The sequence below is a fragment of the Canis aureus genome, chromosome 19, assembly GCF_053574225.1.
Source record: "Canis aureus isolate CA01 chromosome 19, VMU_Caureus_v.1.0, whole genome shotgun sequence".
Lineage (NCBI taxonomy): Eukaryota > Metazoa > Chordata > Mammalia > Carnivora > Canidae > Canis > Canis aureus.
In genome coordinates, this window is record NC_135629.1 from 3,642,024 (window position 1) to 3,662,125 (window position 20,102).

General features: G+C 42.5%; 1 protein-coding gene and 1 long non-coding RNA gene across 2 annotated transcripts in view; one reads left to right on the forward strand and one right to left on the reverse strand.

The window, feature by feature from the left end:
- Positions 1-924: 924 nt before the first annotated feature.
- Positions 925-2,949, forward strand: LOC144289465 (uncharacterized). Its single transcript, XR_013357348.1, has 2 exons — positions 925-2,110; positions 2,552-2,949. It is a non-coding gene; the product is annotated as an uncharacterized LOC144289465 (long non-coding RNA).
- RPN1 (ribophorin I) overlaps positions 1,174-20,102 on the reverse strand; it is a 28,855-nt gene continuing 9,926 nt past the window's right edge. Inside the window, exons 4-10 of the mRNA XM_077857615.1 lie at positions 14,116-14,325; positions 12,564-12,756; positions 8,084-8,183; positions 6,633-6,771; positions 6,271-6,390; positions 2,704-2,949; positions 1,174-1,593 (exon numbers count right to left, since the gene is read on the reverse strand). Coding sequence (XP_077713741.1) covers positions 1,411-1,593; positions 2,704-2,949; positions 6,271-6,390; positions 6,633-6,771; positions 8,084-8,183; positions 12,564-12,756; positions 14,116-14,325 — 1,191 coding nt within the window. The 3' untranslated portion in view covers positions 1,174-1,410. The remainder of the gene's footprint in view (positions 1,594-2,703; positions 2,950-6,270; positions 6,391-6,632; positions 6,772-8,083; positions 8,184-12,563; positions 12,757-14,115; positions 14,326-20,102) is intronic.

Genomic DNA, 20,102 nt, shown 5'->3' on the forward strand with positions numbered 1-20,102 from the left:
CATGTGGGCACATGGCCCTCCCTGCCCAAGGTTTTTTCCCACACCTATTTATGGCCTTTAGCAGTGTGTTCTCAGCCAAAATACAAATCTAAGTACGTCTCACACTGGTCGGTCTCCCCTTGATTTCAGGATAAAACCAGAAGCCTTGTCAGACCTACAAAGCCCAAGCTCATCTGGGCTCTCCCCCACCTCTGCAGCCTATGCCATACCCCCTCCACGTCTCTGGATTCCCTTCAGGTCCACAAGCCCCAGCCTGTCCCAGGGCCTTTGCACATGCTATGGCTATCTATATAACTCCTATAGAGCCCAATTCCAAAGTCACTTCCCTAGGGAAACTGCCCAATTCCCCTATCCATCCAGAGTACACCCAGTATTCTCCAGTAAATACTGTCGGGAGAACCCTGTCCCTTTCCTTCATGGGGTTGTCACAGTTTGTGATTATGAATTTGTCTGATCATCTATCTGTCCTCAATAAGAACTCCTGTTCTCTGGGACGCCGGGGTGGCTCAGTGGTTGAGTGTCTGCCTTTGGCTCAGGGTGTGATCCTGGGATCTGGAAGGGAGTCTCACATTGGGCTCCCTGCAAGGAGTCTGCTTCTCCCTCTGCATATGTTTCTGCCTATTTCTCTCATGAATAAATAAATAAAATCTTTTTAAAAATTATTTTTAAAAAGAACCCCTATTCTCTATTTCATCCATCACTGTGTCCTTAGTGCCTAGTACAGCATGTGATGCAGAACAGACAAAAAGTGTAAGAACAGAGCCCTCACTCCCAGACTCTGTCCGGTAACCTTACGTAGCCCACATTATCTTTGTGGCCTCACTGTTCTAACATGTAAAATAGAAGTGATGCTTGCCATGCAAACGTGCTCTAAGTAAATCCACTATTTAATAAAAAGCACTTGATAAAAGTACTATCCTCAAGGTAAGTTATGAGATTGTCGCCAGAACAAATGTTCACAGTCCCTGCTTTATTTTCATTTGGCCACGCATACTTTAAAAAAAAAAAAACAAACAAACACACTCACACACACAAAACACACACTCATAAAATACCCAAACATCAGGTATTAAAAGGGCAAAACACAAGGGGCTTACGGGATAAAAGAATATCCTAGGCTTCAGAACAAAACCATCAACTACTAAAAATTTCTTTGTTCAAAACACAAAGATATTTTGTTTTTAACGGGATTTAATTTTTTTTTTTTTTAAAAAAAAGAATACTTTTAAGACAAAAACTAAGCTGCTTATGTTGCCTATGGCAGGGCCTGGCCTCACTTCCTTGAAGGCCTTTTATAAAATACAGATGCCAGCATTCAATGGCCTTGCTGGTGGCCTTCCCTCCTTCACCCCCAAACTGCCATCGGAAAGTGCAGCGCCCTGGGCCCATGCTGATGATAACGGTCAGAGGCTACAGAGCATCTAGAATGTGGTCGATCTTGGTGACCAACTCCTGCCGCTTTCCAGAGATGAGCTTCTCATTCTCAATGTACGTGTCTTTCTTGAGCTTGCCGGCCACCAGCCGCTCAGCTTCCACTGCAGACTTCAGCACCAGCTCCTTGACCTGTGCATCCAGCTTCTGCATCTCGCTCACCTGGCCGAGGCAAGAGCAGGGCAGAGCTTGAGAATGGTCCTCCCACCCACACTCAGCAGGGCCCACCACCTCCCATGCCTACAGACCCTGGAGCTCCCAGGGTAGAGGGGCTGGCTGTGGCAGGAGACAGGCCTGGCTTCAAATGCCAGCTCCACTTTCTATACCTTCAAGCTCTGACCTTGGACCTTAGCTATAAAGGATTGTGAGGATCAAGTGGAAACATTACGGGCAATGTCCTGGTGCGGTGCCAGGTACACCTCTTCCCTTTGGCTAGCCAAATTAGGTCCAAGGACTCAGGCAAGACTAATGGCAGGGGTGTGCCAAAGAGACTGAATGATCACCAGCTGGCTGTGAGGCTGAGGACTTCATAATCACAATCACTCAACATTCAGCAATTACTTAGTGAGCCACAGTGCTAGGCACTGGAAAACTGCAATCAAGAGAGATGAGCCATTTTGCCTTCATGAAGCCACCAGGAAACACTCGAGCACATAAAGAAAAGAGCTGCAGATAAAAGGTAGGTGCAATGAAGAGCACAAGGTAAGGGGAGGGAGTTCTGGGAGCAGCATGTGGAGAAGGGCTTGATCAGGGACTCTGAAGGGCACCTCTTCTTGTACAGGTAACAAGAACCACAAAGCACATCCCAGGTAGGGTGCCCAGCACTTTATATGCACTAACTCATTGTGCACTCACAACACTGTGAGGTACTAAGACACAAAGAAACAGAAGTTTGGTTACTTGGCCAGATTTACAAAGTCTGAGTCAAACACCTGAATCTAAGTGTAGCTTCTTCTCAGCACACAAGAGCAGTCTGGAGCTGTGCCCAGTCCACCCTCTGGGAGAGGAAGCCGCTGCTCTCAGTAGCAGCCAGGTGGAGAACGGACAGTGACACGGAGGCTAGCAGAGCCTTCTGAATCAGCCAGTAACCGAGATCCCAACCTTCTTATTCCACCATAAGGGTCGGCACCACAGGACAAGGCAAAGCAAGAGCTGCCCGGCATGTGACCCACACACAGCAGCCCCATGGTGCTCTAGAATGTGGAGGACAATCCCTAGAGGTGTGACAAGAAGGGCAGAGAGCTGAGTGACTCTGGGATGGCACACACTTACTTTGTCACACAGGTCGGAGCCCTCTGTCTTCAGCCTGGACTGCAGCGACGCAATCTCACTGGTCAAGGCCTTGTGTTCTGTCTCCAGGCTCTTCTTGCCACTGTTGAGGGTGGACACATCCCGCGACTGCTTGTACCTATTGATGGTCTCATCAAAGTGACGGTAGAGACCTATTCTCTTGTTGACCAGGGTCAAGACCTGCTCTGTGATGCAAGCCACCTTCATCCTGGCCTCTGCAGCCGGATCCTGTGGGGGAGACATCATGGGTGACAACATCTAGGCCTGAGCCGGCTCCAACCTTGACCTCCCTAAAAGTACCCACCACTGGCTGTGCAAACAAGAAAAGCCATCTTCTTGGAAAGTCAGAGAATCAAACCTTTGTGGATGTTAAATCTTGACCAGTTCAGCATAGGGGAGGACAGGGGACACAAAGATAAAGAAGACATTCACTTCAAAGTCCCACAGCGCAGAGAGAGGATGGGAGAAAGGCTACTAATGCTAGAACACACCACAAAAGGGACAAGAAAGGGAAGAAAGAGCTCCGTGCACGTCAGGGAAGGCTTCCAAGACTTTTATTAAGTCTCTCTCCTTAAAACCTTCAAGAGTTTCCTAGGGCCTGAAGGATAAAGCCCAAGCCATTCACGACCTGTCATTCACAACCCTTTAGATGAGGCCCTACATACTTTCCGGAATTCTCTCTCATCCCATGTCTACTCAAAAATTCTGACTTGGCAGCTCAAAGGCTGAATCTGGTCTGCAAATGGCTGATTTGGCCCACAATTGGTTTTTTCTCAATAAATTATCAAAGGTTTAAGATAGGGAGATGTATACATAAGGAACTGATTAAATAAACTGACCCATTCATTCAATGCAGTTCTCTGTAGCTATACAAAAAATTAAAAAAAGGTAAGATCTCTACAAACTAACATGGGTAATTCTCACAATCTGTTTAGTGGGGAAAAAAATGACAAAACATATATGGTGCTTTCTTCATTTTGTACAAGAAAGAGGAGAAAATAAAGTATCTGCTCATTTTTGCAAAATAAATCATGAAGGATATCCAGAGACTGCTCAAATTGCTTATCTAAAAGGCAGGGTTTTACAATTTTACAATCAAAATTAAATATTTAGAGTGCCAGAGGGAGAAACTACAATAAATTCAAACAGAAATAAATGAATCTAGCTATATTTCCTATGAGTTAACATAGAAAAACTAAGCTAACTACCTTAGAACACAGTACTCGACAAGATATTCTCAGTCTAAAGACAAAAAGAACTGCTAGCAAATCTTGGGACTCTACAGATAGGCCTGGTGTTTGTGGTGGCATGAGTGCAGCAATTCTGAAACTATTTTGTATGTTTATGGAATTCAACGAATATATAAATATATTGACGTAGGGTCCAGGAGAGAAGGAAAAACAGTAGAATGAGGAAGGATGGCAAGAACCCTGTGGCATCAGACTGGAGTGAGATATCAGTGTTAACTGCTATTGTAAATACCATACATTTCTCCCCTAGCTCTGTCTGCTGGAAGGCCCAGACACAGCAACACCCCAAAAGCAATGATCACACCTAGCCCCCAGATCCTGCTCTCTAGGTACCATTCTCCTCTAAAAGGAACCAGGGCTGACTGGAGAAAGTACAGGAGGCTATGCCTTAAACACACTGTTGTGACCAACAAAAAGGAAGTACTCTAAAAAATGACAAGACATGAAAAAACCAGACAAATCTAGAACAATTTGAGCATCAAAATAAGTAGCACCAGGGGACACTGGCCCATAGAGTAAAGAAGCCAGGAGTCCTAACAAGTAACCAGCCAACCAGGAAGAAAAGCTTCCCCTTACAGAACAGTGCCAACAAAAGGAATCAGTTTTTCAACCACCACACTAATAACAGATTCAGGTAAGAATCAATACTAAATGCTATGACTAATAAGTAAATGTACATGAGAGTATTTATATAGCCTCAAACAGATCATACCTTAATTGCAAAGAGAAAAACAATGAACTTTGGGGCTGTGATAGATCTCTGGGACCTGGGATAGAGCCTGAAGTCAGGCTCCCTGGTCAGTGGGGAGTCTGCTTCTCTCTCCCTCCTGCTCCTCCCTACCCCTCATGCTCTCTCTCACTCACTCTCTCTGAAATGAGTAAGTTTTTAAAAAATCTTAAAGATAAAAAAAAGTAACCTTAACATGAAGAAATTAGGTAGACATCCGCTTAGCCAAGTAAGGAGAGTTAACATCCCCAGCACTGAGACCAGCTGACATCAGGTACCCCCGATGTGATGCGCTGCAAATGCAGCATCACTTTATAGCATTCTTGCCACAAATGCATAATCTGAATTTAATCAGAGAGAAACAGATGATACACCTAAGTTGAGGGACATTCTACAGAACCGATGTATACACGCCAAATATGTCAAGGTCATTAAAGACAGAGAAATGCTCCAGAGCTGTTCCAGATGAAAGGAGACTAAGGAAGTGTGGCAACTAAATGCAATGCATGATCCTCAGCTGGATCCTGGAGGAAGAAAAACAACTGCTGAAAATGTTATGGTCCCTAGGACAGTCTGCCAAATCTGAACACAGTTTGCAGGTTGGTTAACAGTGTTACAGTGACATCAAGTTTCCTGAATTCGATCATTCTACTGTAGTTAAGAGAATACTCTTGTCCCTGGGCTACACACACGCTTTATTACTCAAGAGAATAAAGGATATAAATGTCTACAATCTACTCTCAAATGTCCAGGAAAAATAACTGTATATAATGGGAAGGCCGAATGTTAACTGTTACGCCTAGGTGAAGAGTATACAATCATTATTTCTGCTATTCTTGCAAAGTTTCCATAAATGTAGAATTATTTTAAATAAAAGTTTTAAAAAACCAAAGCAGGGGTACCTGGCTGGCTCAGTCAGTGAAGCACGCGACTCTTAATCTCAGGTTCATGAGTTTAAACCCACATTGGGGGTGGAGCCTACTTAAAAAAATTTTTTTTAATAAATTTAAAAATGAAAGCACTTATAGCTTAAAAAGTGGGGCCATTTCATAATAAAATCTACACTCAGCCCTTCTGTATGACAAGGCTTCCTAGCAGATGACTCAGTGGGTAGCCTCACTGTTCTACGGAACCAGGTTGGATCAACATCTTTGCTACATGTACCCTACTGCTCCCCTTTGGATTCCACCAAAGTTGTCCCTGCTGTTGCACAAACTGTTCCTGCCAGCTGAATGCTCTTCCCCAATTTCTCTGCCAGTCACATCCTCAGGGAAGCCCCAACATGAAACACACACTGCTGGCTGTCCTATTTCTGCAGTGCTTGCCTACCAGCAGCACCCTGTCTCACAGAACACTGCATGCTCTGTGATCATAGCAACAAGAACAAGGTAAGGTCTCTCTCTTTACAATAAGGGTCAGCAGAGGCCACAGGCAGGAAGGGGCTTCTGGGCAAGAGGGTTCTGTCTCGGATTTGCTGTGAAGACCAATGCTCAGTAAAAAGCTAATGAAACAAATTATCAAGGTCCAAAATGACTAACCAAAAACGTGAGCAAAAGGCCAAGGGGTGGGTACCTTTGTAATGGAAAAGTCCAGCCTGACGTAGATGATGACAGTGAAGAACAAGATGTAGAAAGCTGCCACCACCAGCAGTGGCTCCTGCAGCATGAGCACCTTGTTGAATGTGTAGTGCACCTGTAGGGGCAGAGAACGGGGAATGGGCAGGGATGAGGGGGACTGGCTTCCACAGGTCTGCCTAGGGGCAAGAGGGGCCCTAGCAGGCCCACCATCATCCAGGCCGCCCACTCACCCCCAGACTGTGCTCAAAACCCAACAGCCCCAGGAGGGAAAAGATAAAGACAGGCAAGTGCCTGGCCCCCAGGACCCCATACTCGGGGAGGAAGACACAGAAGGCAGAGAACAGTGGAGTCACTTACCACGATGTCCTGAATGTGCTGCTCCACCAGATTTTTCTTATAGGCAACAATCACAGGGCGGCCAAACGTGTCTAGGTAAGTGTAGTGCAGCTCATCTGGGGCCCGACTGATTTCATAGGGACTGTCAACTTGGATGTTCCTAGATGCAGGTAGGAAGAAATACAGCCTAAGACAAACCGCATTGACCAACAAGTTCTTTAGGATTGGAAAATTTTAATGCCCACGGGGGCCTTTCAAGGTCACTAAGTCCACACTCCACTCTGCTCCCCTCCTGGCACCACAGACCACCAGACCTCCTGAAACAGCTGACCCACTGTCAGAATACCCTATTAGACCATTCTCCTGCTGAGGTAATGACCAGCTCCCTGCATCTTGCTCTTGCTAGTGCTCACCAATACTGGCCCACTCCTGGAGGCACACCACCCACACAGCCCGCCAGCCTGCTGTGCACTCCACCCAACAAGAACTTCTTGGGAACTTAATAAGGCCTCTGAAAAGTCACTCCATAAGGTACAATGGAGACATGTCCTGTTTTTGTCTGCCTAGATCCACTCTCCCTCCTCTGGGTTCTCACTATAGTTTTTGCTAGAACTTCCCATCCCCAAGAGAGGGCAAACAGAAGCTCCCCTTGAAGTAGAGTGAAGTGCACAAAGACACACATAGTTGTTTATCACTCATGCCAAGGGTAGGTCCTCTCTGAACAACTGTCTGTTTCCACCACCTGGATTTCCAAAGATGTTCTGGCTCTGCAACTTCTGCTGCCATTTTATAAGACATGCCTTACCCTTCCAAATGCACTCCTGTCTGCTTAAACTGGCCAAAGACAGCACCTACTGTTTGCAAGCACAGAACCCTAACACAAGGGATCCCTGGGTGGCGCAGTGGTTTGGCGCCTGCCTTTGGCCCAGGGCGCGATCCTGGATATCCGGGATCGAATCCCACGTTGGGCTCCCGGTGCATGGAGCCTGCTTTTCCCTCTGCCTCTCTCTCTCTCTGTGTGTGTGTGACTATCATAAATAAATAAAAATTTAAAAAAAAAAAAAAAGAACCCTAACACAAGATCAGGACCTCACTTTCGGAACCTAGTTTGACTAGTCCAGGATAAAACAATGCCATTGCTGCACCGCTCTTCTTTTTTGTATTAACGCAGCACAAGAGCTACCTGGCTGTCCGGACTCTGCATTCTGTCTGCTGCAGACCATCCCATCCCCTTTGGATGCTACACCTGTCATGAAGAGGGACTCTGTTCAGGGAATATATTTCATAAATCAAGCTTGTGCCTCATTTGAGTCTAACTTTTCTGTTGAAAGTCCAGTCAGAAAGTCCCTATAGAGCTCTCAACTATGTGCTGAGCACCTACTCAGCGCCCCCAGAACACAGCTTCCTCTTGAGGTACCACAAGGCCACTGCCAGAGAAATGGGAAGCAGAGGAAAGGAACAGTCACACCCACTTGGCCCCTTCAGGCAAGATGATCTTCACTGTCAGAGAATCTATCACTTGCTCATCAAACACATGGTCCACGAACCTCATCTTCAGTGCATACTGGTCACCTGAAGAAAGACAAAGATGTGCAGGCATGTGAAAAACAGAGGAAGTGACACAGGAGCTAGGGGGCAACAGAGGGTAGGAACACTTGCTCTTTACACAGAGAAGAATAAAGAGATACTATCTAAAGTTAACAGACTACGAGATTCTGGGAGACCAAGGTGGTGGTGGCAGTATACTTACGGGTCTTTCCCAATTTTTACATAAAGACAGAGCAACTACACAGCAAAACTAAAAACCCACAGAACGTATTTATAACAAAACTAGGTAAAACACAGATCTCCAAGGGGGCGGGGGGGTGTTATAAAACAAAATGTGCATACAACCTGCACATTACTAGTGTACATAAAGGAGAAAGTGGAGGAGACAACAGGGCAAGTGACAGACCTGAGAAGAGCAGAGCCCCAATCAGGCCACGCTGTTCACCAGAGAATGAGGCAGGCCAACTGTAGAAGAGCGGCTGGAGTTCCAAGGAGTCCTCCCCTGACCCCACATGGTGGGTGAGCAAACCAGGCCCAAGGAACTGCCAGTCTAGAGCAGTCTAGTCCCTGAGAACTTGGAATAGCCATCAGAGCTCCACTCCCAGGACAGCACCCTACTCAGAGGAAAAACTGCCAGAGGAAAAATCAAAATGAAGCCTAACATGGACAGCAGAGCTACAGGAAACTGAGCCAGGGAAGGCTCCAAAAGGAAGCCGCCACATTCAAATCAACAGGGAACTGGGCAATTACAATACCTCCTCCTAAAAGCTCACATTAAAAATGAACAGAAGGGCACCTGGCTGGCTCAGCTGGGAGAGCACACAACTCTTGACCTCAGGACTATGAGTTTGAACCCTACACTGGGTGTGGAGCCAACTTAAAAATTTTTTTCTTGGGCAGCCCCAATGGCTCAAGGGTTTAGCGCCGCATTCAGTCCAGGGTGGGATCCTGGAGACCAGGGATCGAGTCCCACGTCGGGCTTCCTGCATGGAGCCTGCTTCTCCCTCTGCCTGTGTCTCTGCCTCTCTCTCTCTGTATATCTCTCAGGAATAAATAAAATATTTTTTTTTTAAAGTTTTTTTTCTTTATTAAAAAAAAATGAGCAACAGAAAAAGGGGGCCCCCTCACTGTTTTTAAAAGTTACAAAAAGAGAGAATATCCCAAGTAAAATGAAAAACATGCCAGAAATTCATGCCACAGAACTGATTAAAACTGTTCCCATGGGGCACCTGGGTTTCCAACTCTTGGTTTCAGCTCAGGTCATGATCTCAGGGTCGCAAGATGGAGCCCCGCATTGGGGTCCATGCTGAGTATGGAGCCTGCTTAAGATTCTCCTGCTCCCACTCTCTCTTAAAAACAAACAAAAAAACTGTTGTATTGGGATCCCTGGGTGGCGCAGCGGTTTGGCGCCTGCCTTTGGCCCAGGGCGCGATCCTGGAGACCCGGGATCGAATCCCACGTCGGGCTCCCGGTGCATGGAGCCTGCTTCTCCCTCTGCCTGTGTCTCTGCCTCTCTCTCTCTCTCTCTGTGACTATCATGAATAAATAAATAAAATCTTTAAAAAAAAAAAAAAAAAAAAAAAAAAAAAAAAAAAACTGTTGTATTTCAAAACAAGCTAAAGCCATTTAAAAAATGACACAAGTCGGGATCCCTGGGTGGCTCAGCGGTTTGGCACCTGCCTTTGGCCCAGGGCATGATCCTGGAAGTCCCAGGATCTAGTCCTACATTAGGCTTCCTGCATGGAGCCTGCTTCTCCTCTGTATCTCTGCCCCTCTCTCTCTCTCTCATGAATAAATAAAATCTTTAAAACAAATGACACAAGTCATAAAAGAGCAATATAAACCAGAATTATAGAAATTCAGAAAACTGACAGAAAGTAAGAAAAAACTCAGAAAAGAAATTTTAGAAATAAAATTGTTTTAGAAATAAAGGCTATGGGGCAGCCCCGGTGGCTCAGCGGTTTAGTGTCGCCTTCAGCCCAGGGCCTAATCCTGAAGACCCAGGATCGAGTCCCACATCGGGCTCCCTGCATGGAGCCTGCACTCCCTCCCTCTACCTGTGTCTCTGCCTCTCTCTCTTCTCTCTGTGTGTCTCTCATAAATAAATAAATAAAATCAAGAAGAAAGAAAGAAGGGAGGGAAGGGAAGGGAAGGGAAGGGAAGGGAAGGGAAGGGAAGGGAAGGGAAGGGAAGGGAAGGGAAGGGAAGGGAAGGGAAGGGAAGGGAAGGGAAGGGAAGGGAGGCTATGCTAAAAGGAATACAAGTGAAAAAACACAACAGGTAATGTCTTGTAATAAATAAAAAGTAAAAAGAAGCAAAGTTTTCAATGAAGGAAAGACTCAAGAGAAACTGCCAAATATTGAAAACAGGCAAAGACTCAATATAGAATAGGAGCCCCAACAGAGAAAACTTACGAAAAGGTTTCAGACTGTAAGGTAAAACCATAATGCTAACCCAAGAATAGCAGCACAGCAACCACATGTAGCCAAAACATGTTCTATAAAAGTATTAAATTTTAAAGAAAGAATCCTTTTCAGTATTTATATAAAAAGACTTAGAAGGGGAGGTGACTTAGAAAGGGGAAAAATTAGATCATCAGACTCTGACAGCGACACTTCATACCAAAAAAAGTAACCTATTTAAGATATTCAAGGAAAGATGTGTGAGCCAGTGATTTTATGTTCATCAAAATAGCTTATATGCACAAAAGGCACAACCTGTTATCGACTATCAACATGTAAGAACTCATTCCCACAAGCCTTCCCCAAGGAATCTACCAGAGAATGAGCTTCAGAACATGAAAATGACGAAAGTCATTGGTCACTGTAAACACTGATGGGGTGAGCATTAATTAGAGTTACTGCAGAGCTAAGTCTAGAGTTCAAATGGGAGAGGTACACTATCAGTTCTGACAAGAGAGATATTCAGTATACATACAGCACACCAAAACACTAGGGTAGGATCAGGAGAGATCATGCCAAAAATAAATAAACTTTTTTCAGTAATCCTATTGGAAATGGTAGCATGACCACTTTTATTCTGAGACTGTCGTAAGTGTGGGATCAAACAATTGTGAAAGGCTCTCTAATTATTACGTCACTTCTCCTCCTTCAGAACAAGGACTCTCAATATAGAATCAGATACAGACAAAACCTATGAGCAAAATCCCTATAGTCCACACTAACTATATAACTTCACAATTTTCTTCCACATAGGTATAATACACACCTAGCTCTGTCAGCTGAACAGGCCTAGATATTGACCAAACTCAGAACAATATGCATTTCTAGTTCTCCAACTATGGTCTTTTTTTTTAAAAAAAGATTTTATTTACTCATTAATGAGAGATACAGAGAGAGAGGCAGAGAGAGAGAAGCAGGCTCCATGCAGGGAGCCCAACACGGGACTCGATCCCGGGTCTCCAGGATCACGCCCTGGGCCAAAGGCGGGCACCAAACTGCTGAGCCACCCAGGTGTCCCTCCGACTGTGGTCTTAAAATACATTTTTCCACAAAGAGAAACTGGGGTTTGAGGAGAAACAGGTGATTCCAAGTCTCGGTCAGAAAATACCCAAGCGGACCAAGAATTATCTTTTGTACAGCACCAAGGGAGGTGAAAGCTTTCAGCTTGTAAGAAATACACAAAGGCAGGATGCCTGGGTGGCTCAGTAGTTGAGTATCTGCCTTTGGCTCAGGTCATGATCCCAGGGCCCTGGGATCAAGTCCCGATCAGGCTCCCCACAGGAATGCATGGAATTGCATTCTGAGTAAGGAGTCAGCAAAACCTCTCGACTATAGGTTACAACTGACTCAAGGTCTGCAATAGATAAGCAGAAACAAATAAATCAGGTGGAGGAGGGAACTATGGATTAAGAGAAACCAACAAAACCTCAAATTTTTCAAAAAGGGCAAAACTAAAGTAGAGATTCAAGAGACATACAGTTGGGTGATAAAACTGAAGAAAGTCGAGAAAGTGGAGACTAAAAACCAGGGCAGTAAATACTATTGTGGGGAAGGAAAGCTGGCTGGCTCAATTCAATGTCTTGGCCTGAGTGAGTGGTGGTTATAAGGTGTTCTTAGAATCAGTTACTGAGGGCAGCCCTGGTGGCGCAGCGGTTTGGCGCCGCCTGCAGCCCAGGGTGTGATCCTGGAGACCGAGGATCGAGTCCCATATCGGGCTCCTTGCATGGAGCCTGCTTCTCCCTCTGCCTGTGTCTCTGCCTCTCTCTCTCTCTCTCTGTCTCTGTCTCTCTCTCTGTGTGTGTGTCTCTCACAAATAAATTAATAAAATCTTAAAAAAAAAAAAAAAGACTGGCAATTGTTAAAACAAAACCACCACTAGAAATAAAAATGCAGGAAATGAAAGAAAATGAGTGTCTCCCCTTTCTATTCCCTAAATACTGACCCAAATTATAGAGGTACTCATAGCTTGGGAGGTTGTAGCCAACGATGTAATGGGTCTTCCACCCGCCAAACAGAGGGAAGCGAGGCCGGATTTCCATCTCTACCGAGTCATCCAAAATAAGGAGGTGGCTGGTGGAAACATTGCCAATCTCATCCCGGTAGTAAACATCCTGGGCAGCGGCAGGGAGGATGGTCTGCAAGAGAGAGGACAACGCCTTCTAAAGCCTCCAGAAACTTACTCACAGGAGATGATCCTAAAAACAGAAGACTTTCTGTGCCAAGAGCCTTCCCCATAGCATAGTCCCCAAACTGGGAATAACATAAGCCTCCCAATCAAGGTTCCAAAATTTCTAAATAGTGCAACTATTTCTCAATCATGGCAGGTAAATAGCTAATTCTCCTAAACAATAAATAATGGAGACAATTGTAAATACTTTAGCAAATACTGAAGGACTAATACAAAGATAAAGGTAATTGCTAAGTTACTCTGCAGGGAGAGAAACTAAAAATGAAAGAAACTATATCCAATCACTAGGTGATAGGGTCATGGAGGGGGTTTCCCCACCTCACATTCTTTACTGTACCTTCCAAATCTATAAGCATATTTCCATAATGAGGAAGAAATAATTCTAATACTTCATTCCCATAATGAATCCTTCTGTAATACTTAAGTACAGTTAACTCTTGAATAACATGGGTTTGAACTGCACAGGTCCACTTTTATGTGGATCTTCTTCAGTAAATACAGTAAGTACTATAAATGTATTTTCTCTTATGATTTTCTTAATAACATTTTTTTCTCTAATTTAATTATAAGAATACAGTATATAATACATACAACATACCAAATATGTGGTAATGGTCTACTCACGTTAGTAGTTAAGCTTCCAGAAAACAAGAGGATGCTAGTTAAATTTTCAGGAAGTCAAAAGTTACACGCAGATTTTCAAATGTGTAGGGGACAGGTGCCCCTAACTATGTCTTACAAGGGGGTTTTCAACTGCATATGTTTTCAGTTTTCAACTGTACATGAAAATACAAGATTTCATTTATAAGACTAAAGATATATACAATTTCATGTGCAATATGATAAAATCTTTTTAAGAGTATTATAAAAGTAAGAAGAAATATTAAAATATGAGCAATACTAATTCTGGGTGGTGGTATGGTTTTCCCTTTTTCTATTATTCAAATTTTCTTTTAAAAACATGGCCTACTTTGGTGTGCCTGGCCAGCTCAGTTGGTGTAGCACATGACTTTTGATCTCAGGGTTGTGATTTCAACCCCATGGTGGGTATAGAGATTTAAAAATAAAATCTCTTTTTTAAAAAATGGCCTATATATAAATGGGAACTATCTTTTTTAAGATTCTTTTAGTTAAAAAAAAAAAAAAAAAAAGACTCTTTTTGTTAGTCCCAACTGTGATCTACTTGAACACCTTGAACACCAATCGAACCCAAACAATGCTCCATATTTAGACACTTTCAAAAAGCCAAAGCACAGATATGATAAAATGATACTTTCTCCCAATGTCTGAGTTGCATACCCCATACCTTAAATGAGCGGATGGACGCTATTCCACTATCTGGCTGTCTCTGGTAATCATAGCGTGAAAAAGGTCCCTTCAGCACAGCCCCTGTGTGCTTCAAGTCCACATTTTCTTCCACAGCAATGTTACCCCAGTGAGACACCTCGATGACTCGGGTCATGCTGGTGATGGTCAGGAAAGGGCTGTTGTTCTCATAATGTACTTTAAAAGTATCCTGGAGAGGAAGGAAACAATTCCAATTTTGGGTGACGGATAAATCAACACTAGTTTCAAATTCTACTGGAGTCAATACATATATAAGCAAAAGAACGGCTCAATTATGGGATAATGTGTGCTATATTCTAAAGTGATGCTTACTAGGACTTTTTAATGGCGTATGGAAATAAATACTCATGATGTTATTACTAAATAGAAAAATAGGGGCAGCCCCGGTGGCTCAGCGGTTTAGCGCTACCTTTGGTCCGGGGCGTGATCCTGGAGACCTGGGATCGAGTCCCATGTCAGGCTTCCTGCATGGAGCCTGCTTCTCCCTCTGCCTGTGTCTCTGCCTCTCTCTCTCTCCCTGTGTCTCTCATGAATAAATGAATAAAATCTTTTAAAAATAAACAAACAAATAAATAAATAAATAAAATAGAAAAATAGGCTACACAGAATTGTTTTAGGTTCTAATATAAATACCATTTGTATTTTAGAAACAAAAACTTCTACATGCCACTTATCTTAAAGCCACCATAGGAGTAAAAGAACAAAAAGAACCTGAAATGAAATACAGAAGAATCCCAACACAGGCAGAAATCAGAGTTCTTAGATTGTTTCTACCTTCTCCTTGTGGTTTTATTTTCAAAATTTCTATAATGAGCTTTTTTAAATTGCCTTTTAACTAATTTCTGCAGTTTTTTTTTTAAAGATTTTATTCATTTACTCATGAGAGACACTGAGAGGGAGAGAGGCAGAGACACAGGCAGAGAGAGAAACAGGCTCCATGCAGGGAGCCCAATGCGGGATCTGATCCCAGGACCCCAGGATCACGCTCTGGGCCAAAGGCAAGCACTCAACCGCTGAGCCACCCAGGCGTCCCTAATTCTTGCAGTTTTAAAAGAAAATGAAATCTTAAATTGTAATAAAGAAAAATTCTGATGAGGTGATATATATGATCTCATAAAGACATAATGTCTACCCAATAAGCTAGCAAATAACCTCAAAACTGAAGATGATTCATAGCACTGCTGGGTTTTTCTAACGTGGAGAAAACTTACCTGGAATAGTCCCTGGAAGAGAGACTTGTTTAGCTAACTTGTTGAGCTAACACAAATATACGTGTCAGGGCAGCCCAGGTGGCTCAGCGGTTTAGCGCCACCTTCAGCCCAGGGTGTCATCCTGCAGACCCGGGATCGAGTCCCGCGTCGGGCTCCCTGCATGGAGCCTGCTTCTCCCTCTGCCTGTGTCTCTGCCTCTCTCTCTCTCTCTCTGTGTATTCTCATGAATAAATAAATAAAATCTTTCAAACAAAACAAAACAAATATACGTGTCAGTTACTCTTTCACGAGCGTTAAACAAACGCGTGATCATTTAATCCTCAACACAATGAGCTAAGTACTACTCTTTGCGTTTTACAAACTAAAAACACCAAGGTCCAGCAGTTTCAGCATATTCAAGGTCATAAATAAATCTAAATGGCAATAGTAGGTCTTAGGGTCTTCAACATTTTAGCTCTGGCTGTGCACTCCTCTGCAGTAAATACTGCCTTCCCAGACAGTTCTCAGAGAATTAAAGGATACACCTTTAGAAATTCCTCCACTTTGCCAATTTTACCACTGAAATTACTATTAAATCTTTCTGGTCACTGAGTAGTATGAGTGCCCTTCTATGAATACATACTTGGAACCTTAGAAACAGAATCTGAAAGGACAAGAAGTAATAGAAAAACACCCTTCTTCCCCCAAAAGTCCATGAAAAAGGACAGTTTATTAATTCTCATAGCTCCTGCTACTTTATTCACTCATTCTATGAGTAAATTCTTAAAGGTTTAACTTCATAGTATTTAATGCCAATATTGACAAGGGTACAGGAAACTGACAGTTTCTGACTGCTGGTGCCATAATAAATTCGCTAAATCTTTTGAAAAACCACTTGGCAATATACCTCAAAAGATTTTTAATTTTGGGCAGCCCGGGTGGTGCAGCGATTTAGTGCCGCCTTCGGCCAAGGGTGTGATCCTGAAGACCCAGGATCGAGTCCCTGCATGGAGCCTGCCTCTCCCTCTGCCTGTGTCTCTGCCTTTCTCTCTCTGTGTCTCTCATGAATAAATAAAATCTTTTTAAATTTTTTTTTTTAATTTTTGAAAAAGATTTGAGAGAGTGACAGCTCATGTGTGGGGGGTTGGGGGGGTGGCATAAGGTGCAGCAAAGGGAGAGAGAGAATTCCAAGCAGACTTCCTGCTGAGCACAGAGCCCAAGGCAGGGCTCAAGGCTGGGCTCAATCTCACGACCCAGAGAACATGGCCTGAACTGAAATCAAGAGACTGTTCAACCAACTAAGCTACCCAGGTGCCCCACATTAAGAGATTTTTAAATGTTCATATGCCTTGATTTGAAAACTTTTACTTCAGAAAATCTACCCTATGACCAAAAGACACATGAAAAGATGTTCATCATCACTTATCATAAGGGAAATACAAATTAAAACCACAATGAGGGAAGCCTGGGTGGCTCAGCAGTTGAGTGTCTGCCTTTGGCTCAGGGCGATTCCGGAGTCCAGATATCAAGCCTGCTTGTCCATCTGCCTATGTCTCCGCCTCTCTGTGTCTCTCATGAATAAATAAATCAAATATTTAAAAACACACACACACAATGAGATATCACCTTAGAACTGTCAGAATGGCTAAAATCAATAACATAAGAAATAACAGGTGTTGGGGAGGATATGGAGAAAAAGGAACCCTCAATGCACTGCTGGTGGGAATGCAAACTAGTGCAGCCACTGTGGAAAAAGCATTAAGGTTCCTTAAAATGTTAAATACAACTACCTTATGATCCACCAATGGCTCTTTTTGGGTATTTACCCAAAAAATACCAAAACACTAATTCTAAGGGACACATGCACCCCTATTATTTATAGTAGCATTACTTACATTAGCCAAGAAATGGAAGCAGCCCAAGCGTACATTGGCTGATGAATAAAAATGTGGTACATATATATTCACACAATGGAATATTATTCGGCCATTAAAAAAGAATGAAAGCTTACCACTTCCAACACAGCATGGATGAAGCTAGAGCATAATGCTAAGCGAAATCAGAGAAAAACAAATACCATGTGATTTCACTCATATGTGGAACTTCAAAATAAAGCAGCAAATGGAATATGTAGATAGAAGTCAAGAAACAGACTCTTAACTATAGAGAACAAACAACAAAATGATGGTTACCAGAAGGGAGGTGGGTGGGGGGATGAGTTAAATAGGTGATGGGGATTAAGGAGGGCACTATTGTGATGAGCACTGAGTGTTGTATGGAAGTGGTGAATACTATGTTGTACACGTGAAACTATTACACCATATGCTAACCAACTGAAATTAAAGTCAAAACTCAACTTAAAAAAAAATTTATCCTGAGATTATATAAAAAGTTGTATGTAAAGAGATGACTACTGTAGTGTTAGAGAAAAAAAGCTAACTGTCCAACATAGGAAACTTGGCAAAAAAGCTTTAAGGCATCAAATTATAGGATCTTATATGGCTATTAAAGATGCTTTACAGGGGTGCCTGGACGGCACAGTTGGTTAAGTGTTTGCCTTTGGCTCAAGTCATAATCCCGGATCCTGGCTTCCTGCTCAGTCGGGAATCTGCTACTCCTTCTCCCTCTCCCTGTCTGGCACTCCCCTACTTGTGCTCTGTCTCCCTCTCCCTCTCTGTCAAATACATAAAGAAAAAAGAAAAAAAAATATTTTACAAAGGTAATGTAAAATGTTTAGAGAATATTCTAAGTTGTAAAAGTATCATGCAATACTTTAAACACGATAGGATTTCCATATCAAAAAGCACCCATGCTTAGAAAGAAATGACTCAGGTACTATTATGTCAAAAGTAGAGGTCAACTGGTGTCAAATTTTCCTCTGTATATGCCAGTCTCTCATGAGTATTTTATTAATTTAAAATGGAGGAAGAAAGTCCAAAATCCAAAAGATGTAAAATTTAAAAGCCAAAACATTAGAAAGATAAACCAAAAGCTAATATGAATGCTCTCCAAGAAGAACAGAGAGAAGGGAGAAGTGGAAGCAAGAGTTCTCTGAGCCTACCTTGTTACAGAATTTTGGCTGTTTTCATTTCAAAAAATTGAATCAATTAAAAAAAATTCTTAATAGTGGAATGACCCAAAATGAACAGCCCTATGTCAAACTAACATCTGAGACACCAAGAAAACAATTATTTCAAATGACATTAGAACAAATTATTTTGACTGTACATCCTCAGTGATATATGTTCTAAACAAGAGATTGCAAAAGAAGTCTTAAATATCTTTGTGTTTTAGAGATGATAATTAAGTACGTAGGCTGAAATGACACGCTTCCTAAGATTTACTTTAAAATATTACAGCAGAAAAAAAATAATAAAATAAAATAAAATAAATAAATAAAATAATAAAATAAAATAAAATAAATTAAAATAAAATAAATAAAATAAATAAAATAAAATAAAATGAAATAAAATATAAAATAAAATAAAATAAAATAAAATAAAATAAAATAAAATAAAATAAAATAAAATAAAATAAAACAGGGATCCCTGGGTGGCGCAGCGGTTTGGCGCCTGCCTTTGGCCCAGGGCGCGATCCTGGAGACCTGGGATCGAATCCCACATCGGGCTCCCGGTGCATGGAGCCTGCTTCTCCCTCTGCCTGTGTCTCTGCGCCTCTCTCTCTCTCTGACTATCATAAATAAATAAAAATTAAAAAAATAAAAAATAAAAAAAATAAAAATAAATAAAATTAAATTAAATTAAATAAATAAAATAAAAATTACAGCAGAGGGACAGCCAGGTGGCTCAGCAGTTGAGCGTCTGCCTTCGGCTCAGGGCATGATTCTGGAGTCCTGGGATCGAGTCCCACATCGGGCTCCTTGCATGGAGCCTGCTTCTCCCTCTGCCTAGGTCTCTGCCCCTCTGTGTCTCTCATGAATAAATAAAATCTTTAAAAAATAATAATAATAAAATATTACAGCAGAACCTGGGTGGTTCAATCAGTTAAGAGGCTGCCTTCAGCTCAGTTCATGGTCCCAAGGTCCTGGAATAGAGCTCTACATCAGGCTCCCTGCTCAGCAGGGAGTCTGCTTCTCCCTCTTCCTCTGCCCTGCTTCCTTGTTCATGTGCGCGCGCTCTAATTAATACATGAAAATCTTTAAAAATAAATAAATAAATATTACAGCAGAGAAAAAAGAAAGTGTCGATAAGTGTGGTAATATTCTGATACCCACAGAGTTAAAGTGATAGGCTATGGGAGTTTATTACACTATTCTCTACACTTCTGCGTTTGTTTGAACTTTTCCATAACAACAGTCTGTTTTAAGCCTTGACCGCTCCCTCTATGTTTAAGTCCCAACGCCTAGGCTCAGCGAGGCAGCCAGCTTTACTACCCCAGCCACCCCAGTCAGTATAGTGCCTGGTCTCCCATCTCCAGGTCTCTACATACAATGCCTTGTTCCCTTCTCCCCCAGCCCCCACTCCAACTCTCTATATGCTACCTCCTTATTCTTTATTATTATACTTTTTTAATGTGAGTATATTTGCTGGAATTGTGCTACATACAACTTGGCCATCCACCCTAGAAGCCAATTTATTTGTAATCTAATCTTAGAGGAATCATTTAGTTTCACCAATTGCTTCATCTATAGCCAAAGACTTTTAAATTTTTAACTATTTTTTTAACTATGATTCAAAGAAATGCTCATATTTATTATTTAATACACTATCTACAAAGGCTAGGAAATAAGATGGTC